Source organism: Salmo salar, chromosome ssa13 (assembly GCF_905237065.1).
Source record: "Salmo salar chromosome ssa13, Ssal_v3.1, whole genome shotgun sequence".
Lineage (NCBI taxonomy): Eukaryota > Metazoa > Chordata > Actinopteri > Salmoniformes > Salmonidae > Salmo > Salmo salar.
The window spans coordinates 43,056,228-43,079,664 of NC_059454.1; the positions used below are offsets into that span (position 1 = coordinate 43,056,228).

The window sequence follows — 23,437 nt, forward strand, 5'->3', positions numbered from 1 at the left end:
ATACATATAAAAAGCTATCTAAAAGTAAGTCATCCAAAACAACATGAGTTCATCTCAAAATGATTAAATCGTTTCTAAAAATCCCATTTGGCTGAATTGTCTGGAAAGAAATGTATATTTTATTTACCGATTTAAAACCTTCACCCCTTTTGACTTCAAGCACACCCACTCACCCACAGAGAGACCCATGTCAAGTGAAGAATGGGTCATATCATGGGTTTCATAATAAAATCTAAGAATTGTTTTACTATAAATCAACTACAAATTATTTCAGACATTTTTCATTGTCAATTTGAGGAATACATGTCTCTTGCATGTAGGTTTAATGGGTTAAATGATTAGATCATATAGCAATTAATTGATCCATACATGTTCAATTGATCTGAGCGGTGCATGACCAACTAAATGCTTACATGCTCCTCAATATATACACTACCGTTCAAAAGTTTGGGGTCACTTAGAAATGTCCTTGTTTTTGAAAGAAAAGCACATTTTTTGTTCATTAAAATAACTTCAAATTGATCAGAAATACAGTGTAGACATTGTTAATATTGTAATTGACTATTGTAGCTGGAAACGGCAGATTTTTTATGGAATAGCTACATAGGCGTACAGAGGCCCATTATCAGTTAATCCAAGTTTACTGGTTTAAAAGGCTAATTGATCATTGGAAAACCCTTTTGCAATTATGTTAGCACAGCTGAAAACTGTTGTTCTGATTAAAGAAGCAAGAAAACTAGCCTTCTTTAGACTAGTTGAGTATCTGGAGCATCAGCATTTGTGGGTTCGATTACAGGCTCAGTTGAGGACTTGTGAGGTGTCGGTTTCTCAAACTAGACACTCTAATGTACTTGATCTCTTGCTCAGTTGTGCACCGGGGCCTCCCACTCCTCTTTCTATTCTGGTTAGAGCCAGTTTGCGCTGTTCTGTGAAGGGAGTAGTACACAGCGTTGTATGAGATCTAAAGTTTCTTGGCAATTTCTCGCATAGAATAGCCTTCATTTCTCAGAACAAGAATAGATGAGTTTCAAAAGAAAGTTATTTGTTTCTGGCCATATTGAGCCTGTAATCGAACCCACAAATGCTGATGCTTCTGATCTCAACTAGTCTAAAAAAGGACAGTTTTATTGCTTCTTTAATCAGGACAACATTTTTCAGCTGTGCTAACATAATTGCAAAAGGGTTTTCTAATGATCAATTAGCCCTTTAAACTTGGATTAGCTAACACAATGTACCATTGGAACACAGCAGTGATGGTTGCTGATAGTGGGCCTCTGTATGCCTATGTAGATATTCCATTTAAAAAAATCTGCCGTTTCCAGCTACAATAGTCATTTACAACATTAACAATGTCTACACTGTATTTCTGATCAATTTGATGTTATTTTAATGGACAAAAAATGCTTTTCTTTAAAATACAGGGACATTTCTAAGTGACCCCAAACTTTTGAACGGTAGTGTGTGTATATATATATATATATTCATATCAAAGTATGAATAATACCAAATGTGAAAGCAGAGTACCAAAGTAGAAGGCTGACTATTTCAGCGCTACAAAACAGCTATATAGATTCAATCAATTCTGAATTATTAAGAGGACTGGAAAGGGGTATAGAGTGAGAACATGAGTGGATGACAGGTGCAGGTGAAGATACCAGATGAAAAAAAATTGAATTATAGATTAAAAAATATAAACAGTCTCTCTTAAAGCAGTCATGTCTTTCAGGTCCTCTTTAATTTACATCCATCTGTCCTCCATCCGTCCATATCTCCCGAACCACCTCTCACAGGAGAAGCTTCCCATTGCGGTGTATTTTCAGAATCTTTCCTAGTCTCTGTTTTGCTGTTGCAAGTCCTTTCTTTGGACGTTTCCCTGAGATGGAGGTAGAAAGAAGGAATAAGTCAATGGGTAAGAAAACACTGTCACATTTGTGAATCCTGTTCATTAGACACCAAATGGAGGAAAACAGGCTGAAGCAGGGAAGGATTATCTGGACAGGTAATTTTCATTTTCCGCTCTGAAATGTTTTCTGTTGTGTGCCCTAATGAACACAACTCACAGGGGTTACAGCAACAACAGAAAAATCGATCTCAGATTGCTTTTCTGTGGGGCCAAGTTAACTTTCACTTTCATGCAGTAAAAAAAATAAAATAAAGTAATGACCATCATGCTTTTAGGGAAAGAGGATCATTTGTACATGTACTCTGCAAGTTTTACCAATTACAGTCCTTTTCAATTGGATAAAAACATTTATTATTAAAATAATGAACAAAAATGAATCCATATGAAAGAAATCAGTCACAGTGACGGAGAAAGAATTTTAACCCCTGAGCTCATGTCTATGTGCTGTGAAGTTACCCGTGTGTTTCTACAGCCATGACCGAAATTATTGGCACCCTTAATAAAGACTAAAGATGAGCAAAAAAAATAGGTAAGTGATGACTGTGGAATTTTGGATGATGGTAATTGGTCAGCCAAATGACCGCTGTCACTGTAATAACTGTTTGGGCGGGGGGTGCACATTTTCTCCTCTCCTCCGCATCTGACTGCATGTGCTGCCATAGAAATATAATTAATAGAATAGGCGTCCTCATTCTATGATGGCATAATGGGTTGACTGGCAGCCATAGATGTGGTAAAGGAGTCATTGGAACGCAGAAGTTCCATTTACCAGATTGGAGAACATTCAACAAATCTGATCTAACATAGTGGATATTTGCCAAAGCCTTCATGTTTTATGTACTGTAACAGGCCCACAATGTGCTTACTTCAGTCCAATTTGGATATATTTGCTACATAACATGTAGAAGTGACTACTAAATGCTAACTAACGTTTGTATAAGATGGTTAGCATAACTGTAATGTAGTTGATCGGTAACAATGACATGAACATGTGTTGGGGTTGACATCCATACAAAAAAAAAATACATTCCATTGCATGAGGCACATCAGTTAAACATCATTTGAATGAACATTCACATTACCATAGAAATTATTGCATCACAATACCAGGCAGCCATTGTGAGTGCACGAATTAGTTAACCAGTCAAATTGCCAGGGTTAGATGAAGCAAGCCTATTCTATGTCTGTGCTGCTGCTGCGCTGGATTGTCGTCATTCCGTCAGCTGTGCGTTAGACCCCCCAAAAAATGGTTCATTTATTTTCATGATGTCTGATGTCAACTATATTGTGTATGAAAAAAAGGGAAGATTACACTGAACAAAAATAAACGCAACAATCAACAATTTCAAAGATTTTACTCAGTTACAGTTCATATAAGGAAATCTGTTAATTGTAATAAATTCATTAGGCCCTAATCTATGGATTTCACATGACTGGGAATACAGATATGCATCTGTTGGTCACAGAGATCTTTTCAAAAAGTAGGGGTGTGGATCAGAAAACCAGTCAGTATCTGGTGTGACCACCATTTGCCTCAAGCAGCGCGACACATCTCCTTCGCATAAAGTTGATCAGGCTGTTGATTGTGGCCTGTGGAATGTAGTCCCACTGCTCGAAGTTGCTGGATATTGGCGGGAATTGGAACATGCTGTCGTACACGTCGAACCAGAGCATCCCAAACATGCTCAATGGGTGACATGTATGGTGAGTATGCAGGGCATGGAAGTACTGGGACATTTTCAGCTTCCAGGAATTGTGTTCAGATCTTTGCAAAATGGGACTGTGCATTATCAAGCTGAAACATGAGGTGATGGCGGTGGATGAATGGCATGACAATGGGCCTCAGGATCTCGTCATGATATCTCTGTTCTACCAATCATTGACAGAGCCCTCTGTTCATAACGTTGACATCAGCAAACCGCTCGCCCACACGATGCCATACACGCTGTTTGCCAACTGCCCAGTACAGTTGAAATCGGGATTAATCTGTGATGAGCACACTTCTCCAGCATGTCAGTGGCCATCGAAGGTGAGCATTTGCCCACAAAAGTCGGTTACAATGCCATACTGCAGTCAGGTCAAGATCCTGGTGAGGACGACGAGCACGCAGCCGAGCTTCCCTGAGACAGTTTCTGACAGTTTCTGACAATCTGCAAACCCGCAGTTTCATCAGCTGTCCAGGTGGCTGGCCTCAGACGATCCCGCACGTGAAGAAGCCAGATGTGGAGGTCCTGGGCTGGCGTGGTTACATGTGGTCTGAGGCTGTGAGACCAGTTGGACGTACTGCCAAATTCTCAAAAACGACGTTGGATGCGGCTTATGGCAGAGAAATTAACATTAAATTATCTGGAAACAGCTCTAGTGGACATTCCTGCAGTCAGCATGCCAATTGCACGCGCTCTCAAAACTTGAGACATCTGTGGCATTGTGTTGTGTGACAAAACTGCACATTTTAGAGTGGCCTTTATTGTCCACAGCACAAGGTGCACCTGTGTAATGATCATACTTCTTGATATGCCACACCTGTCTAGTAGATAGTGAACATTTCTCCTTTGCCAAGATAATCTAACAGGGATGTAAACAAACGTCTCCACAAAATGAGGAAAATTATATTTTTGTGTGTATGAAAAATGTCTTTACATGTTGTGTTTTTTGTTGTTGTGTATATTATTATACTTATACAATTGCTCAGAGAAAGAGATTTTAACAAGTAATATGTTCTCTCAAAAAGATAGAGGTCCAAATGATTGGCACCCTTATTTCCAATACTTCAGCACCATCCCCTTTGCGAGGAGAACGGTACTGAGCCTTTTTCTAAAATATTTTATGAGATTGGAGAACATATTTTACTTAACTAGGCAAGTCAGTTAAGAACAAATTCTTATTTTCAATGACGGCCTAGGAACAGTGGGTTAACTGCCTTGTTCAGGGGCAGAACGACAGATTTTTACCTTGTCAGCTCGGGGATTCAATCTTGCAACCTTTCGGTTACTAGTCCAATGCTCTAACCACTAGGCTACCTGCCGCCCCAATTGGGAGGGATCTTAGACCATTCATCTATACAGCAACTTTCCAGATCCTTGATATCCTTTGTCAGTGCTTATGGACTTCCCTCTTCAATTCAAACCACAGGTTTTCAATTGTGTTCAAGTCCAGAGACAGATGGCTATTGCAAAATGTTGATTTTGTGGTCAATTAACCATTTCTTTGTGGATTTTGATGTGTTCTTAGGGTAATTGTCTTGCTGGAAGATCCACTTGTGGCCAGGTTTCATCCTCCTGGCAGAGGCAACCAGGTTTTAGACTGAAATGTCTTGAGCTCATTGGCCACGCACACCAGTGGTTGGTTTGGCGTTGAAAGAAGGATGCGTATACAGAAAATAAGGTCAACGGCATCAAACTTTACCCAGTACCAGGACATTTTGCCCAAAACCTTGTTGCCTCTGCCAGGATGCAGCAAGTTGGCCAAAAGTGGATCTTCCAGCAAGACAATTACCCCAAGCACTTATGTACTTACCTCCACCAGCTCCAGCGCTGCCGGGACTAGCTAGCCCAGCGGGGGAGGCTGCCGAGGGGGAGTAAGTGCTGCTGTTCTGGGGGGAGAGGGAGGGTCGTCTGGAGGTGAGGAACACCCCAGGAGCCATAGCCGCACTCCCTCTGGGGCCCCCAGGGCCCGCCGTGTACTCATGGTCCAGTAGGCTGGCAGAGTAGCACTCCACCCTCTGCTCAGGGCTTAAGTCAGGGGTGGGAGGCTCCGGGGCTAGAGGGGGGGACGGAGGGGACGGCTCGGCCTGAGGAGGTGGCTGTGGTGGGGCAACGGGGCGGGGCTTTTTGGTGTACTTCCTCTTGGTGGGTTTCTGGATCTCCTGGATGAATAAACAATAGAAATATTAGACAGCAGTTGACATTCAATCATATTCCCTAGCTCCTCAGAGGGTAGCATCTCAACATTTGGCTCTCATTTGTCTGTTTTTGGTGATTGTCACATCTTAATTTTTTTATTTAACTAGGCAAGTCAGTTAAGAACAAATTCTTATTTACAATGACGGCCTACACCGGGCCAATTGTGCGTCGCCCTATGGGACTCTCAATCATGGCCGGTTGTGATACAGCCTGGAATCGAACCAGGGTCATTAGTGACGCCTCTAGCACTGAGATGTAGCGCCTTAGACCGCTGCGTCACTCAGGAGCCTTCAAAATGTATTTGAATGGGTGTAAGATTTAGTAAAGGGCACTACCGCTACCTGCCCTACCACTCTCAGAACATAAACTTGTCCCAAACTGTCCCCTAACATACACTATATACAAAAGTATGTGGACACCGCTTCAAATTTGTGGATTTGGTTATTTCAGCCACACCCGATGATGACAGTTGTATAAAATTGAGCACACCGCCATGCAATCTCCATAGACAAACATTGACAGTAGAATGGCCTTACTGAAGAGCTCAGTGACTTTAAACGTGGCACCGCTATAGGATGCCTCCTTTCCAACAAGTCAGTTTGTCAAATTTCTGCCCTGCTAGAGCTGCCGAAGGTCAACTGTAAGTGCTGTTATTGTGAAGTGGAAACGTCTAGGAGCAACAACTGCTCAGCTGCGAAGTGGTAAGCCACACAAGCTCACAGAACGGGACCGCCGAGTGCTGAAGCGCGTAAAAAAATTGTCTGTCCTCGGTTGCAACGTTCACTACAGAGTTCGAAACCTCCTCTGGAAGCAACGTCAGCACAACAAATGTTCGTCGGAGCTTCATGAAATGGGTTTCCATGGCCGAGCAGCTGCACGCAAGCCTAAGATCACCATGCCTAATGCCAAGCGTCGGCTGGAGTGGTGGAAACGCGTTCTTAGGAGTGATGGTTTGTCGCGATCTGGCCTGCACAGAGCCCTGACCTCAACCCCATCGAACACCTTTGGGATGAATTGGAACGCCGACTGCGAGCCAGGCCTCATCTCCCAACATCAGTGCCCGACCTCAATAATGCTCGTGGCTGAATGGAAGCAAGTCCTCGCAGCAAAGTTCCAACATCTAGTGGAAAGCCTTCCCAGAAGAGTGGGGGCTGTTATAGCAGCAAAGGGGGGGACCAACTCCATATTAATGCCCATCGTTTTGGAATGAGATGTTGGACGAGCAAGTGTCCACATACACTACATGACCAAAAGTATTTCCCCTCCTCTCATCTCACCTGTTGTGCCAGTTTGGCAGCAGCTGCAGCAAGGCCAGTCTCTACAGACGCCACTCTGGCCCCCTCCCTCACTGGGCGCTCCTGTTTTGGCAGAGTGGGGGTTACCCGGGCTGAGGGAACATGAAAATATGTTAGCGGAATTAATCAATGATTGGTAACACTTTATTTGGAGAGTCCGCCTACAGATGGTTACTACATGTTCAACAAGTATCAACAAATGTCCTTCGCTGTCGGTTTGGTCATGAAACATGTCCACTGTCTAACATTCAGTGACTAAGTTGACAACCCATTGAAAAGGGGTTGAGTAGTGAGTACCTTTGGGGCTCCAAGGAGTGTCGTCCCAGTTTTTCTTCCTCTTCATCTTGGCCTTGTTGGCATGGTCCTCCTCATCAGACTCTAGGGAGGGATAGACTGAAACACACACAGTTGTTTAGGAGGGTTGAGCAGGCAGGCAGGATAATGACGGTGACATCATTGGATCATTTCGTTTAGTATCCATCATAGTGCCTTGATTAGACCATGACTTAGTTCCCAGGTGAGCCAAACCCAATGTTCGTGCATTTGTTTTAGCTCACCTGGGGAACCAGTTTGGCGGAGGGTGCAAATTTGAGACCATTCCAAAAGTAATGCAGCCAGGGCGAGGGGAGTAGTCTGAGCAGTAGCCAGGCCGGGGGTATGTTCTTGTGCTCCTTCCTCCTATGACTCACCTGGTCAGAAGGAGTGCACTATACAGGGAATAGGCTGCCATTTGGGACGCACACAGCCTATGGGAGAATCTCAATTGAGATTCTTCCTCTGACTCACCATACTCGGCGTCTTTAAAACAGGTGCCCAGAGTTTCCTGCTCGTCTGGGCTGTCCTCGTCGCTAAGGTGACGGGCCGGCCGCTTGACAGGCCGCTTCCCAGGGCGTTGGAACGTTGTCTTCTCTTTGGAGGCTCCCCCCCCTCTGCTCTTATTGGCTCCTGTCACCCACACGGCCCGCCCTCCTTTCTCTTTGACCATGCCCAGGCCCTCAGAAAGCCCTCCGGAGACAGACCGAGGGGAGGAAGAGGAGGAAGAGGAGGAGGAGGAAGAGGATGGAGGGTTGGCCATGGAGAGCATGCCCTGGATGGCATCTCGTGTGCTGGGAGAGGCTGGGGCTTCCTCACTGGAGGGTGGAGAGGGAGGACAAGAGATGAGTGATCACCACACAAACAGCACTAAAATGTAGAGGACATATGTTGCAAAAATGTATATTACGCAAGTTAACCTGTTCTGTTTATGAAGGCAGTGAGTGAAACATTCATCCTCCCAACTTCATTGGCTCCCATTTTGGATACATTTTTCCATTGGCAATCTGATGCCAAGGCAGAACGCAAATACATTTTTCGAATGATTGACTTGAGTTCAAATGGATAAGACAATACGTGGTAGTCTGACTGCTCAGAATATCTGAACACAAGTTGCAGAGGGCTGGTATTGAGAATAAAACAATATGATTGAGGTTTCTGAAATGTCCAGAAGTGTCAGTCAGGCCCTACCTGAGTGCAGAGTCCAGCCCTGCCACCTGTTTGCTGGCTTTCAGCAGGTCCAGGATTCCCCCTGCTCCACCCTTTACGCCATGGACAGTCATGGTCTCCTCCTCATCTGTGGTGTAGTCCTCCTCAATGTCAAAGTCCACCTCTCCTGGTTCTCTGATGCGATGGGGGTCAGAGCATGGCTTGGCCCTCGGCAGCTTCCTTGGAAGACCTGAAGGAAACAGGGTCTTGTTCAGTAGGCAAAAAAAATGGAAGAATACTATTTGAAACTGTGTGAAATGGGGAGGAACTAATTGAAATGCTACATTTGTACGTTTTTCTTAGCAAAAGGTTGTTACAACATGTGCTCTGATGGAAAACGATACAGGCATACATACGAGTTTATAGTTTGTTCCTTGCTCCACCAACGGACCAAACCTGCCCCAGACACCAATGATATAACTGACTGGTAGATTAGGTCACTCTATCCCAAAGTACGCCTAAAAAGTGTTTTTATTGCTTTCTTATCAATTTAGCCTCAAGGCTCAGAAGGCTGAACCGAATGCCCCAACAAGATCAGAAAATGTTTTTTTATTGCTTAGTAATGCTATCACGAAAGAAGTGCTCTCGAAGTATATTTCCATTTGTACTATATCATGTAAACTTACCACTAAGTTTCTTCTTGCTGGACCCCGCAGCCTTGCGTCGTGGAGGAGGTGTCTCGTCAATCTGTAGCTCGTCCTCTGATTCAAAGTCTGACAGGGCAGACCCTCCCATAGCATGGTGCTGGAAGTGAGGTGCACGGCCGGCACTGTTACTGCCGCCCGAACGACCACCCTTCCTCCTGTGGTCGGAAAGAAAGAAACTTCTATGAACGTGTCGATGACACAATGTCAAATGCAAACGGAACGTGATAAGAGATAAAGAGGTCGCCTGACACCCCAGTCTTACCCCTGTATTTTGCCGTTGGTCAGCACCAGCTTCAGTTTGCTCTTGCTCATTTTCCCCTGGAACTCCTCCAAGGGTAGCTCAAACTGGAGATGAAGAGAAATCACAAGCACCCATTAGCATCACAAATCCATGCAAACAAACACTGTACTCAGGTTCAGAGCTGAATAAAACTTTCAACTTTCTTTGTCCCAGAGGGATTTTCCTTTTAGGTAAAAGGACTATTTAATTTACATTTCATTTATTAAATGTATTTGACAGGGACAAGGTACATCAATCACCAATTGAACAGACGTACCTTGTTCTTGTTTTTCTTGTTACCAGATTGGCATTTCTTCAGTGTGTGTTTGGTGTGGATCTCCAGGAGGTCCAGCTCTCCTGCCTCTTTCATTAAGCCCTTTTGGCCCTTCTTTTTGGGGCTGGGGGACACATCCTTGGGTTTGGGGCCTCTCTTCTTCCCCGGGGGGCGGCCAGGGCTCTGGGAGACGGCTAGAGGGGAGGCTTTGGGGAGGGGCGAGGGGAAGCCCTGTGTAGAGGTGAAAGGAGCCGCAGGACGGCCTTGCTGGAAGATGTCCTGGAGTGGCAGAGAGGACAGAGCACTCTCAGTAAGCCAGACTGAAATTAATTCATACGCACTCATATGCCTGATAGGGACTCACTATAGTGGTGACCTGAACTGTACTGGCTCAGATATTATGGTAGATGAACAACTAGGCCAGTCCAGTAGCTTGGATCAGTTTGCCTAAGTGTACTCTTTTGGGCTCCCGAGTGGTGCAGCGGTCTAAGGCACTGCATCTCAGTGCAAGAAGCGTCACTACAGTCCCTGGTTTGAATCCAGGCTGAATCACATCTGGCTGTGATTGGGAGTTCCATAGGGCGGCGCACAATTGGCCCAGCGTCGTCCATGTTTGGCCGAGGTAGGCCGTCGTCGTAAATAAGAATTTGTTCTTAACTGACTTGCCTAGTTAAATAAAAGGTTAAATAAATAAATATAATCAATTTTAAAAAATGAAATAGTGTCTCCACCTCCCCAGGCCAGCTTACCTCCACCAGTCGTATCTCCTTGGCCAGGTCCTTGACCAGCTGCTGAGTCTTAATGGTCTCTGGAATCTCCACCTCGTGGTCAGTCAGCGACTGGCGGGAGGACAAAAAAATAACGGCACCATAAGACACAAAGGACTATAGCGCCCATTACAACTAGCTTCCTGACATCTTGTGCCATTGTTCATAATGTTTACGACTGCCAATGAAGGATGTTATAACGTCTTCAGTGGCTGCTATAAAGGCTTGATGAATGCAGACATAAGGGGGCCTACAGTAAAGAGCTACCTCTTTGCGTGTCCAGGTACGGAAAGCGTTGTTGAGGGCCTTGGCTCCGTGGACCAGGTAGGTAGCAGGGTGTCTGCGGTTCTCTCTCAGACCTGCAATGTAGACCAACATAGAAGTTATCAAGGTTCTTGACAAACATTGCCCAAAGAAATGCAGTTCATTAGAGAGCAGAGGGGGAAAAAGCATGGTTTATCATGAAGCACCTCACCTCTGAATGTGTCAAGCAGGTGCTTGCCAACATACCAGCACACCGTCTCAAAGTTTGGGAAACTGAACAGGTCAGCTGTACTCAACCTCTTCTCTATTTCATACGCTCTGATGGGGAAAGAAGACAGAACACAGGGTGAATGGTTATAAACATTTGATAATTGGAATGTATAGTACAACGGTAATGGAAATGTATTGAGTGAGCCATTTTCAAAATGGCATTGTAGTTATGAACGGTAGAGAAAGGTTGCTATGATCAGTTCAGATAAACTGAGTACTGCAAGTGATGCGACTCACGTTTTAGTAGGAGGCAGGAGTGAAGGGACTTACCGGAGCTGCATGTCAATGTTGAGACTGTGTAGGAAATTCCCTCCGAAAGCCACGCAGTCCACAGGAGTCAGTACAGCATGGATCCATCCTGAGAGAGAGAGACACACAGGTACATTGAAAACCCTCAGGCATATACAGGTAAAAAAAAAAAAATCCTTCCTCATGATGCCATCTATTTTGTGAAGTGAACCAGTCCTTCCTGCAGCAAAGCACCCCCACAACATGCTTCACGGTTGGGATGATGTTCTTCGGCTTGCAAGCTTCCCCTTTTTCCTCCAAACATAACGATGGTCATTATGGCCAAACAGTTATATATTTTTTCAACAGACCAGAGAACATTTCTCCAAAAAGTACAATCTCTGTCCCCATGTGCAGTTGCAAACCGAAGTCAAGCTATATTATGGCGGTTTTGGAGCAGTGGCTTCTTCCTTGATGAGCGGCCTTTCAGGTTGTCGACATAGGACTCGTTTTACTGTGGATATAGATACTTTTGTACCCGTTTCCTCCAGCATCTTCACAAGGTCCTTTGCTGTTGTTCTGGAATTGATTTGCACTTTTCGCACCAAAGTACATTCATCTCTAGGAGACAGAACGCGTCTCCTTCCTGAGCGGTATGACAGCTGTGTGGTCCCATGGTGTTTAAACTTGCATACTATTGTTTGTACAGATGAACGTGGTACCTTCAGGCGTTTGGAAATTGCTCCCAAGGATGAACCAGACTTGTGGAGGTCTACCATTTTTTTTCTTAGGTCTTGCCTAATTTCTTTTGATTTTCCCATGTCAAGCAAAGACGCACCGAGTTTGAAGGTAGGCCTTGAAATACATCCACAGGTACACCTCCAATTGACTCAAATTATGTCAATTAGCCTACCAGAAGCTTCTAAAGCCATGACATCATTTTCTGGAATTTTCCAAGCTGTTTAAAGGCACAGTCAACTTAGTGTATGTAAACTTCTGACCCACTGGAATTGTGATACAGTGAATTATAAGTGAAATGATCTGTTTGTAAACAATTGATGGAAAAATTACTGGTGTCATGCAAAGTAGATGTCCTAACCGACTTGCCAAAACTATAGTTTGTTTAACAAGAAATTTGTGGAGTGGTTGAAAAACGAGTTTTAATGACTCCAACAACAAGTGTATGTAAATGACTCCAACAAGTGTATGTAAACTTCCGACTTCAACTGTACGCTACCAGTTAAAAGTTTGGACATACCTACTCATTCAAGGGTTTTTCTTTATTTTGACTATTTTCTACATTGTAGAATAATAGTGAAGACATCAAAACTATGAAATAACACATATGGAATCATGTAGTAACCAAAAAAACGGATAAACAAATCAAAATATATTTTATATTTCAGATTCTTCAAAGCAGCCACCCTTTCTTTGCCTTGATGACAGCTTTGCACACACTTGGCATTCTCTCAACCAGCTACATGAAGTACTCACCTGGATGCATTTCATTTTAACAGGTGTGCCTTGTTGAAAGTTAATTTGTGGAATTTCTTCCCTTCTTAATGCGTTTGAGCCAATCAGTTGTGTTGTGACAAGGTAAGGTTGGTATACAGAAGATAGCCCTATTTGGTAAAATACCAAGTCCATATTATGGCAAGAACAGCTCAAATAAGCAAAGAGAAATGACAGTCCATCATTACTTATTTATTAAAGGATATCAAAGTGAAACAGTTCTCTAAAGACACAGGAGACAATAATACAAGAAACAACACTTCTGTAGCTTGTCAACTATGTGTCTGTCTATCCCTGTTCTCTCCTCTCTGCACAGGCCATACAAACGCTTCACACCGCGTGGCCGTTGCCACTCTAACCTGGTGGTCCCAGCGCGCACGACCCACGTGGAGTTCCAGGTCTCCGGCAGCCTCTGGAACTGCCGGTCTGCAGCCAACAAGGCTGAGTTCATCTCAGCCTATGCTACCCTCCAGTCCTTAGACTTCCTGGCGCTGACGGAAACATGGATTACCACAGATAACACTGCTACTCCTACTGCTCTCTCTTCGTCTGCCCACGTGTTCTCGCATACCCCTAGAGCATCGAGCCAGCGGGTGGTGGCACTGGAATCCTCATCTCTCCCAAGTGGACATTCTCTCTTTCTCCCCTGACCCATCTGTCTATCTCCTCATTTGAATTCCATGCTGTCACAGTTACCAGCCCTTTCAAGCTTAACATCCTTATCATTTATCGCCCTCCAGGTTCCCTTGGAGAGTTCATCAATGAGCTTGACGCCTTGATAAGTTCCTTTCCTGAGGATGGCTCACCTCTCACAGTTCTGGGTGACTTTAACCTCCCCACGTCTACCTTTGACTCATTCCTCTCTGCCTCCTTCTTTCCACTCCTCTCCTCTTTTGACCTCACCCTCTCACCTTCCCCCCCTACTCACAAGGCAGGCAATACGCTTGACCTCATCTTTACTAGATGCTGTTCTTCCACTAATCTCATTGCAACTCCCCTCCAAATCTCCGACCACTACCTTGTATCCTTTTCCCTCTTGCTCTCATCCAACACTTCTCACTCCGCCCCTACTCGGATGGTATTGCGCCGTCCCAACCTTCGCTCTCTCTCTCCGCTACTCTCTCCTCTTCCATCCTATCATCTCTTCCCTCTGCTCAAACCTTCTCCAACCTATCTCCTGATTCTGCCTCCTCAACCCTCCTCTCCTCCCTTTCTGCATCCTTTGATTTTCTCTGTCCCCTATCCTCCAGGCCGGCTCGGTCCTCCCCTCCTGCTCCGTGGCTCGACGACTCACTACGAGCTCACAGAACAAGGCTCCGGGCAGCCGAGCGGAAATGGAGGAAAACTCGCCTCCCCTGCGGACCTGGCATCCTTTCACTCACTCCTCTCTACATTCTCCTCTTCTGTCTGTGCTGCTAAAGCCACTTTCTACCACTCTAAATTCCAAGCATCTGCCTCTAACCCTAGGAAGCTCTTTGCTACCTTCTCCTCCCTCCTGAATCCTCCTCCCCCTCCCCCCTCCTCCCTCTCTGCGGATGACTTCGTCAACCATTTTGAAAAGAAGGTTGACGATATCCGATCCTCGTTTGCTAAGTCAAACGACACCGCTGGTCCTGCTCACACTGCCCTACCCTGTGCTTTGACCTCTTTCTCCCCTCTCTCTCCAGATGAAATCTCGCGTCTTGTGACGGCCGGCCGCCCAACAACCTGCCCACTTGACCCTATCCCCTCCTCTCTTCTCCAGACCATTTCCGGAGACCTTCTCCCCTTCCTCACCTCGCTCATCAACTCATCCTTGACCGCTGGCTACGTCCCTTCCGTCTTCAAGAGAGCGAGAGTTGCACCCCTTCTGAAAAAACCTACACTCGATCCCTCCGATGTCAACAACTACAGACCAGTATCCCTTCTTTCTTTTCTCTCCAAAAACTCTTGAACGTGCCGTCCTTGGCCAGCTCTCCTGCTCTCTCTCTCAGAATGACCTTCTTGATCCTAATCAGTCAGGTTTCAAGACTGGGCATTCAACTGAGACTGCTCTTCTCTGTGTCACGGAGGCTCTCCGCACTGCTAAAGCTAACTCTCTCTCCTCTGCTCTCATCCTTCTAGACCTATCTGCTGCCTTTGATACTGTGAACCATCAGATCCTCCTCTCCACCCTCTCCGAGTTGGGCATCTCCGGCGCGGCCCACGCTTGGATTGCGTCCTACCTGACAGGTCGCTCCTACCAGGTGGCGTGGCGAGAATCTGTCTCCGCACCATGCGCTCTCACCACTGGTGTCCCCCAGGGCTCTGTTCTAGGCCCTCTCCTATTCTCGCTATACACCAAGTCACTTGGCTCTGTCATATCCTCACATGGTCTCTCCTATCATTGCTATGCAGACAACACACAATTAATCTTCTCCTTTCCCCCTTCTGATAACCAGGCGGCGAATCGCATCTCTGCATGTCTGTCAGACATATCAGTGTGGATGACGGATCACCAGCTCAAGCTGAACCTCGGCAAGACGGAGCTGCTCTTCCTCCCGGGGAAGGACTGCCCCTTCCATGATCTCGCCATCACGGTTGACAACTCCCTTGTGTCCTCCTCCCAGAGTGCTAAGAACCTTGGCGTGATCCTGGACAACACCCTGTCGTTCTCCACTAACATCAAGGCGGTGACCCGATCCTGTAGGTTCATGCTCTACAACATTCGCAGAGTACGACCCTGCCTCACACGGGAAGCGGCGCAGGTCCTAATCCAGGCACTTGTCATCTCCCGTCTGGATTACTGCAACTCGCTGTTGGCTGGGCTCCCTGCCTGTGCCATTAAACCCCTACAACTCATCCAGAACGCCGCAGCCCGTCTGGTGTTCAACCTTCCCAAGTTCTCTCACGTCACCCCGCTCCTCCGCTCTCTCCACTGGCTTCCAGTTGAAGCTCGCATCCGCTACAAGACCATGGTGATTGCCTACGGAGCTGTGAAGGGAACGGCACCTCCATACCTTCAGGCTCTGATCAGGCCCTACACCCAAACAAGGGCACTGCGTTCATCCACCACTGGCCTGCTGGCCCCCCTACCTCTGAGGAAGCACAGTTCCCGCTCAGCCCAGTCAAAACTGTTCGCTGCTCTGGCACCCCAATGGTGGAACAAGCTCCCTCACGACGCCAGGACAGCGGAGTCAATCACCACCTTCCGGAGACACCTGAAACCCCACCTCTTTAAGGAATACCTAGGATAGGATAAAGTAATCCTTCCAGCACACCTCCAGGCTGTGTAAGGGCTATTTGACCAAGGAGAGTGATGGAGTGCTGCATCAGATGACCTGGCCTCCATAACCACCCGACCTCAACCCAATTGAGATGGTTGGGGATGAGTTGGACCACAGAGTGAAGGAAAAGCAGCCAACAAGTGCAGCATATGTGGGAACTCCTTCAAGACTGTTGGAAAAGCATTACTCATGAAGCTGGTTGAGAGAATGCCAAGAGTGTGCAAAACTGTCATCAAGGCAAAGGGTGGCTACTTTGAAGAATCTCAAATATAAAATACATTTTGATTTGTTTAAATGTATTTTGGTTACTACATGACTCCATATGTGTTATTTCATAGTTTTGATGCCTTCACTATTATTCTACAATGTAGAAAATAATAAATATTACGAAAAACTCTTGAATGAGTAGGTGTGACAAACTTTTGACTGGTACTGTATGTAAACTGGCACATAATATATGGAGTTCTGACAAGCTCCACCAGGAATGCACTGTATGTAAAACACATCACCAGAAGCAATAACAGGCCTGTCACAGCACTAGTCCCTGTTTCAGAAGACAAACCATAACATCCGACCACACTTTGTTGAATACCTGGGTAAATGAAGAGGGTGAATACCTGTTGGGATGAAGAGCGTGTTCCCCTGTTTGACAGAGCACTTGTAGCACATGTCCACCTGGTCCCCGAAGAACATCTCGTTCTGATTGGACGAGGAGCTCCAGCGCTCAAACAAGGCAAGGTTGGCCGGCGTGGGGGAGATCAGGTAGAAGATCTTCTCACCCTGAGAGACACACGTAGACATGTATCTAACAGTGCTCATTAATCAACCTCTCCGTTTCCACATCAATGTGAAAGTGGAAGAGTTAAAAGGAGAGAATTTTCATCCGTCAGACAGACACAGCATTACAATGATGAACAAGGTAAAGTCAGGCATGGACATCATACATTCAAATGTTCTATCTCTCTTAAGTCTCCTAGTATATAACGCTCCAATTATGCATGTCAGCACAGCAGGAAGAATGTCTAGTTCCAACAGTCCCTTTACACAATCTGGCCCAAAAGATTTCCCAATAACTGCCCTCTTCTTACCCGTAGTACATGGTACCAGACAGAGGTACCTCCGAAGTCGATGTGGAAGTCTGTGTAGCTGTCCTTGACCCCCATGAGGCAGTACTTCTGGACGTTGGGCCGCTCAAACACGGACTCCTCAGGCCACAGGTTCTCCACCCACGATAGCTTCCTCACTATCTTCGGAGTCTCCACCAAATTTGACAGCCTGTGACAGAAAATTGACATTTTGTGTAATTAATTTTGTGTAATTAAACACCAAATTCAGTCCAAGAATTCTAGCATTTTATACAACTGCAACAGTACTTAAACAACTTTTATCTACAAAAAATATATATTATACAGAGCCATATCTTACTCTGTATGGCTCTGGCAAAATGTAACTTTTGTTCAACCAAATGATGTACTGGTGACAAGGAAGACCCCTAGAGAGCAATACCAACCAATGAGTGGACTGCATTGACACAAGAACAAGCAGTGTGGTGTACCTGGTCTCAGAGAACTCTAGGCTGATGACGTTGAGGACTCGGTCTCTGTTGGGGCTGTTGTAGTACTCCACAAAGTCCCCTAGGCGCATCTTCAGGTCAGCTTGGCGAGACACGTCAATCACATCAATCTCCCTGTCCGGACCTATAGACAACACGCAATCAACAAACAAAACACGTCTTGCCGCTCCCCACACAGAGTGCTTTATTCCTGCACCGTGATCATATACATCTCAACTTCACAGAGGTCTTGTTGTGCAAGATAAGACTGTAGTTTACTCTAGCTTATACAGTGGGGGAAAAAAGTATTTGATCCCCTGCTGATTTTGTACATTTGCCCACTTACAAAGAAATGATCAGTCTATAATTTTAATGGTAGGTTTATATGAACAGTGAGAGACAGAATAACAACAAAAACATCCTGAGAAACACATGTCAAAAATGTTATAAAATGATTTGCATTTTAATGAGGGAAATAAGTATTTAACCCCTCTGCAAAACATGACTTAGTACTTGGTGGCAAAACCCTTGTTGGCAATCACAGAGGTCAGATGTTTCTTGTAGTTGGCCACCAGGTTTGCACACATCTCAGGAGGGATTTTGTCCCACTCCTCTTTGCAGATCTTCTCCAAGTCATTAACGTTTCGAGGCTGACGTTTGGCAGCTCGAACCTTCAGCTCCCTCCACAGATTTTCTATGGGATTAAGGTCTAGAGACTGGCTAGGCCACTCCAGGACCTTAATGGGCTTCTTCTTGAGCCACTCCTTTGTTGCCTTGGCCGTGTGTTTTGGGTCATTGTCATGCTGGAATACCCATCCACGACCCATTTTCAATGCCCTGGCTGAGGGAAGGAGGTTCTCACCCAAGATTTGACGGTACATGGCCCCGTCCATCGTCCCTTTGATGTGGTGAAGTTGTCCTGTCCTCTTAGCAGAAAAACACCCCCAAAGCATAATGTTTCCACCTCCATGTTTGACGGTGGAGATGGTGTTCTTGGGGTCATAGGCAGCATTCCTCCTCCTCCAAACACGGCGAGTTGATGTCAAAGAGCTCCATTTTGGTCTCATCTGACCACAACACTTTCACCAGTTGTCCTCTGAGTCATTCAGATGTTCATTGGCAAACTTCCGATGGGCATGTATATGTATTCTTGAGCAGGGGGACCTTGCGGGCGCTGCAGGATTTCAGTCCTTCACGGCGTAGTGTGTTACCAATTGTTTTCTTGGTGACTATGGTCCCAGCTGCCTTGAGATCATTGACAAGATCCTCCGTGTAGTTCTGGGCTGATTCCTCACCGTTCTCATGATCATTGCAACTCCACGAGGTGAGATCTTGCATGGAGCCCCAGGCCGAGGGATATTGACAGTTCTTTTGTGTTTCTTCCATTTGCGAATAATCGCAACAAATGTTGTCACCTTCTCACCAAGCTGCTTGGCGATGATCTTGTAGCCCATTCCAGCCTTGTGTAAGTCTACAATCTTGTCCCTGACATCCTTGGAGAGCTCTTTGGTCTTGGCCATGGTGGAGAGTTTGGAATCTGATTGATTGATTGCTTCTGTGGACAGGTGTCTTTTTTACAGGTAACAAGCTGCGGTTAGGAGCACTCCCTTTAAGAGTGTGCTCCTAATCTCAGCTCGTTACCTGTATAAAAGACACCTGGGATCCAGAAATCTTTCTGATTTAGAGGGGGTGAAACGCTTATTTCCCTCATTAAAATGCAAATCAATTTATAACATTTCTGACATACGTTTTTCTGGATATTTTTGTTGTTATTCTGTCTCTCACTGTTGAAATAAACCTACCATTAAAATTATAGACTGATCCTTTCTTTGTCAGTGGGCAAACATACAAAATCAGCAGGGGATCAAATACTTTTCCCCCCCACTGTATCTCTTATGGTAATGGCATGTCAAGTTGAGACGTGACTAGTTAAAGAGCAGGTATGACAGAGCCTTGTACTGTATCTAGAGTCGCAGGTTTACATTGACATTTTAATCATTGAATTGAGCAGATGCCCTTATCCAGGGAGACTTACTTCGAGTCAGTGCATTCAACTAAGGTAGGTAAAGGTACCATAGAAGACAACTATTTAATGATGTGGGGAAAACAAGCAAATATTAAAATAACTGCATGTGAAACCAAAATTTTACCGATGTAGTGCTCTACGTCGTTGACTCCGAAGTTCCCCGGGGGTAGGTTCATCCCAAGGCCGTCCCTCCTGAGGACCATGACAGGAACACTGAATGAGCGCTCTTCCAGGAACTCCACTGTCAGCTGGGCCCCCGACGGCTTTAACAATACCTCATCAGCACTGCACATACACAGAGAGATTGGAAAATAGTGAGGGACACAGAGAAATAGAATAACAGTACACTCAATATGGCAGATATGGTATTATGATGCAAAATTCAACTTCTATGGTGAGAACCAGGTCAGAACTGTAAAGTTATAGAAAATTATTAAAGTACCACTCGAAATGATACATTATCTGACAATAAAAAAAAAATGCAGATTCAAAAGCCATATTGTCGATCACTCAGAGAGTTTTGAGACGCTCTACTGTATGGACGCAAGCAAAACACTACGCATGAAATCATTTACATTGTAGCTGTCGGGTTGGGTTCTTTCTCTGCGAGGCGGTCATTTTAGGTGAATGTTCATGCTAAATAAAAGAAAGTGTGGAAGAGAATGAACACGTATAGACATAATGTAATATGGGAGGTTTACCTTGGGAAGGTGCGGCTTCGTAGCTCCCTGACAAACTGTGGACTGCCCGTCTTTACCGGTCGACCAGAAGTGTCTCTTCCTCCAGCATCAGCCTGCTTGGTACCTCCACGCCGCTTCCTCACTGTGGAACATACAGGGGACAACAACAGACTTGCATTACAACCACGCTACTAATACTTGTGCTATTACAACCACACTACTACTGTACTATTACTACAAGGCCTTCATTACTACTACTAGTATTACTAAAGGCAGACCAGGTAACAAAACTGACAGAAGTGAGGAATTGGTATGTGTATTGGCATGTGTATTTCTATAGAGCTTGGTTTCCTAATCCTGTCCTAGAGTATCCCTAGCCATTCAGAATGTATTCAGAACTAGCACACCTGATGCTACAGATTCAAACAGGTCTGAAATATGGGTGAAATATAAAAAGACAGCCTGGAAAGCAAATTCAAAGAGACTGAGAGGCACTTACTGACAGAGGGCCCATGGGTGACCTGACAGTTGGGACAGTGGTACAGGTCAATCTCTGCTGCTTTGTCTTCCTCCACTCCAACACAACTAAACAAACAAACAAACAAACAAACAAAAATGTACTCATAGCCCACTGTATACAGTCAGCAATTATACTGAACAAAAATATAAACACAACATGCACCAATTTCATCGATTGTACTGAGTTACAGTTCATATGAGGAAATCAGGCAATTGAAACATTTATTAGGCCCTAATATATGGATTTCACATGACTGGGAATACTGATATGCATCTGTTGGTCAAAGATACCTTTAAAAAAAAAAATGGGCCTCTGGATCTCGTAATGGTACTTTTGTGCATTCAAATTGCCATCGATAAAATACAATTGTGTCTGTAGCTTATGCCTGCCCATACCATAACCCCACCGCCACCATGGGGCACTCTGTTCACAACGTTGACATCAGCAAACTGCTTGCCCCTACACAACGCCATACACGTGGTCTGCGGTTGTGAGGCCGGTTGGACATACTGCCAAATTCTCTAAAACAACGTTTGAGGTGGCTTATGGTTGATAAATGAACATTCAATTCTCTGACAAAAGGTCTGGTGGACATTCTTGCAGTCTGCATGCCAATTGCACGCTCCCTCATAATTTGAGACATCTGTAGCGTTGTGTGACAAAACTGCACATTTTAGAGTGGCCTTTTATTGTCCCCAGCACTAGGTTCACCTGTGTAATGATCATGCTGTTTAATCAGCTTCTTGATATGCCACACCTGTTAGGTGGATGGACTATCTTGGAGAAGGATAAATGCTCACTAACAGTGATGTAAACAAATTTGTGCACAAAATCTTTGAGAAATAAGCCTTTTGTGCATATGGTACATTTCTGGGATATTTTACTGCAACTCATGAAACATTGGACAAACACTTTACATGCTGTGTTTATATTTTTGTTCAGTGTAGTAACGCTCAATGAAACTGAAATATAACTTACCTTCCATGGAACCAGTCTTGACATATGTCACACTCGATCATAAAGCGTGTGACATCGTAGGGCAGGCGACACAGGCAGTACACTGGAACAGACGCCATACTGGGAGTGTAAACTGACTGACAGTTGGGCTTAAATCTACTCTGTGAATATGGCAGCACGACACTAGTTTGCAATTAGAATTAGTTTACGGTTGCATTGAGCTCTGAAAAAAGATATATAGTTCAAATGGCGTTTGTACTGAAGCAGCACAGGGCAGTGCCAGTAACAGGTTAACTGTGGTGTGTCACTTCACTTGGAATAGGTGCCTAGCCCACTGCTTTCTGTCACACATGATGCATTGTATTCGCCATGATTAGGCACCTGTTGAAATGGGAAAGAAGAGAGCACAAACATATCTGTCAAAAAGTCTGCAGGGATGTGGGTGTTAATTTGAGGATAAGAAAGATAAGCTCCTCTAAGTCGTTTTACTGACCGAAGGTTCTCTCTGTAAGTTGCTATACTTGGCTCGCTAGCAGTGGGTCTGAATAGTAAGTTAGCCCACGATTAGGCAATACAAAAGTTAGCTAGCTAATAATAACACTTCTAAACTGGCTAATACATGTATGGGGAGGGATATGCCTTGCAAAATGTCTGACAGCTCTCGCATATGAATTGGAATCCAGGCAAATAACTGGCTAATTATCTAGTACTAGGGGAGGGAAAGTAACATTAGCCAGTTAGCAGCTTAGCTAGCTAACTATAGTAGCTAGATTTGTAAACACTGCAGCCTGGCTAACAATGGCTTTTCGCAAGTACCTAGACTATGCTAACGTAACTAGCTAACAAACGAAAAGCGCAGGTAATTGAACGTTACCGATTCATAGCAAGCTGGTAATAATGTGTATTAGTTCAACGCTATCTTTTCGTTAGTTGCAATTCAAGACCACACATAGCCAGCTGTTTATTCGCTACAGTAACTTAGTTGTTAGCGCAACATGCTAGCCACCATTGGCTAAGCTTAGCAACTTAAGTTAGCTGGTAACGTTAGCTAAACAGCGGATAAGTCTAGATTTAGCTAATTATATTGCATTTTATATTACTTTATTGTGAAAATAGCATTGAATTACCTATAAGTAAGTTGTACGTTCAGAAAATCGGTCCGAAATAATTTCTTACCGGGATTTAAACTGTCCGATTGCTGCAGAGGCCACCGGCCAAGCATTTGAAATCGGTTGAAATCCTTACGAAAGGCTGAGGATCGATGAGGCCTTATTATGCAGCGCAAAGTATTCAAAAACAGCCCTTACTGCATTGTCTTTTTCCCCCACAAATGATATCCAGGTGTGTAGGTTAAGTCACAAAATGTATATTGCAGGGTTTGAAAAGATTAAAAGACCACTACATGAGCACTGTTACTATAAACAACTCAGAAATACAGACATTTGTGATGGATCAACGCCATTTCAAAGCACTCGCATAGACTGTCTGTAGTTGAAGGAACAATAAAGTTGCGCTACTAAAAACTACAGTAGCGGCACATCAATACTTCAAATGTAGGCCTACACACAAAATGAAACAATATTTACATTACAGT

General features: G+C 44.8%; 1 protein-coding gene across 2 annotated transcripts; it reads right to left on the reverse strand.

The window, feature by feature from the left end:
• Nucleotides 1-1,380: 1,380 nt before the first annotated feature.
• On the reverse strand, nucleotides 1,381-23,349 carry LOC106567021 (histone lysine demethylase PHF8). Of its 2 annotated transcripts, none has more exons than XM_014135797.2 (21): nucleotides 23,020-23,349; nucleotides 21,865-22,224; nucleotides 20,866-20,951; nucleotides 20,388-20,508; nucleotides 19,811-19,971; nucleotides 17,664-17,805; nucleotides 17,197-17,383; nucleotides 16,726-16,888; nucleotides 11,394-11,481; nucleotides 11,065-11,171; nucleotides 10,857-10,948; nucleotides 10,572-10,661; nucleotides 9,826-10,101; nucleotides 9,531-9,613; nucleotides 9,248-9,423; nucleotides 8,604-8,811; nucleotides 7,887-8,230; nucleotides 7,398-7,493; nucleotides 7,083-7,192; nucleotides 5,420-5,768; nucleotides 1,381-1,873 (listed from the first exon to the last, which is right to left on the reverse strand). In XM_014135797.2, exons 2-21 carry the CDS (start codon nucleotides 21,960-21,962, stop codon nucleotides 1,785-1,787), a joined length of 3,066 nt encoding a protein of 1,021 aa, XP_013991272.1. In that variant the 5' UTR covers nucleotides 21,963-22,224; nucleotides 23,020-23,349; the 3' UTR covers nucleotides 1,381-1,784. The 2 variants fall into 2 exon arrangements, with proteins under 2 accessions (XP_013991272.1, XP_045549258.1); XM_045693302.1 differs by having other exon boundaries at nucleotides 20,388-20,517.
• Nucleotides 23,350-23,437: the final 88 nt, after the last annotated feature.

Bases quoted from the DNA above. Each gene is read 5' to 3' on its own strand.
- LOC106567021 (XM_045693302.1), bottom strand. From the start codon at position 21,962: ATGGCGTCTGTTCCAGTGTACTGCCTGTGTCGCCTGCCCTACGATGTC. The intron at 20,518-20,865 runs GTAAGTGCCTCT...TGTCCCCTGTAT, and splicing joins CACCCATGGGCCCTCTGTCA to GTTCCACAGTGAGGAAGCGG. The intron at 19,972-20,387 runs GTAAACCTCCCA...GTGTATGTGCAG, and splicing joins CGAAGCCGCACCTTCCCAAG to TGCTGATGAGGTATTGTTAA.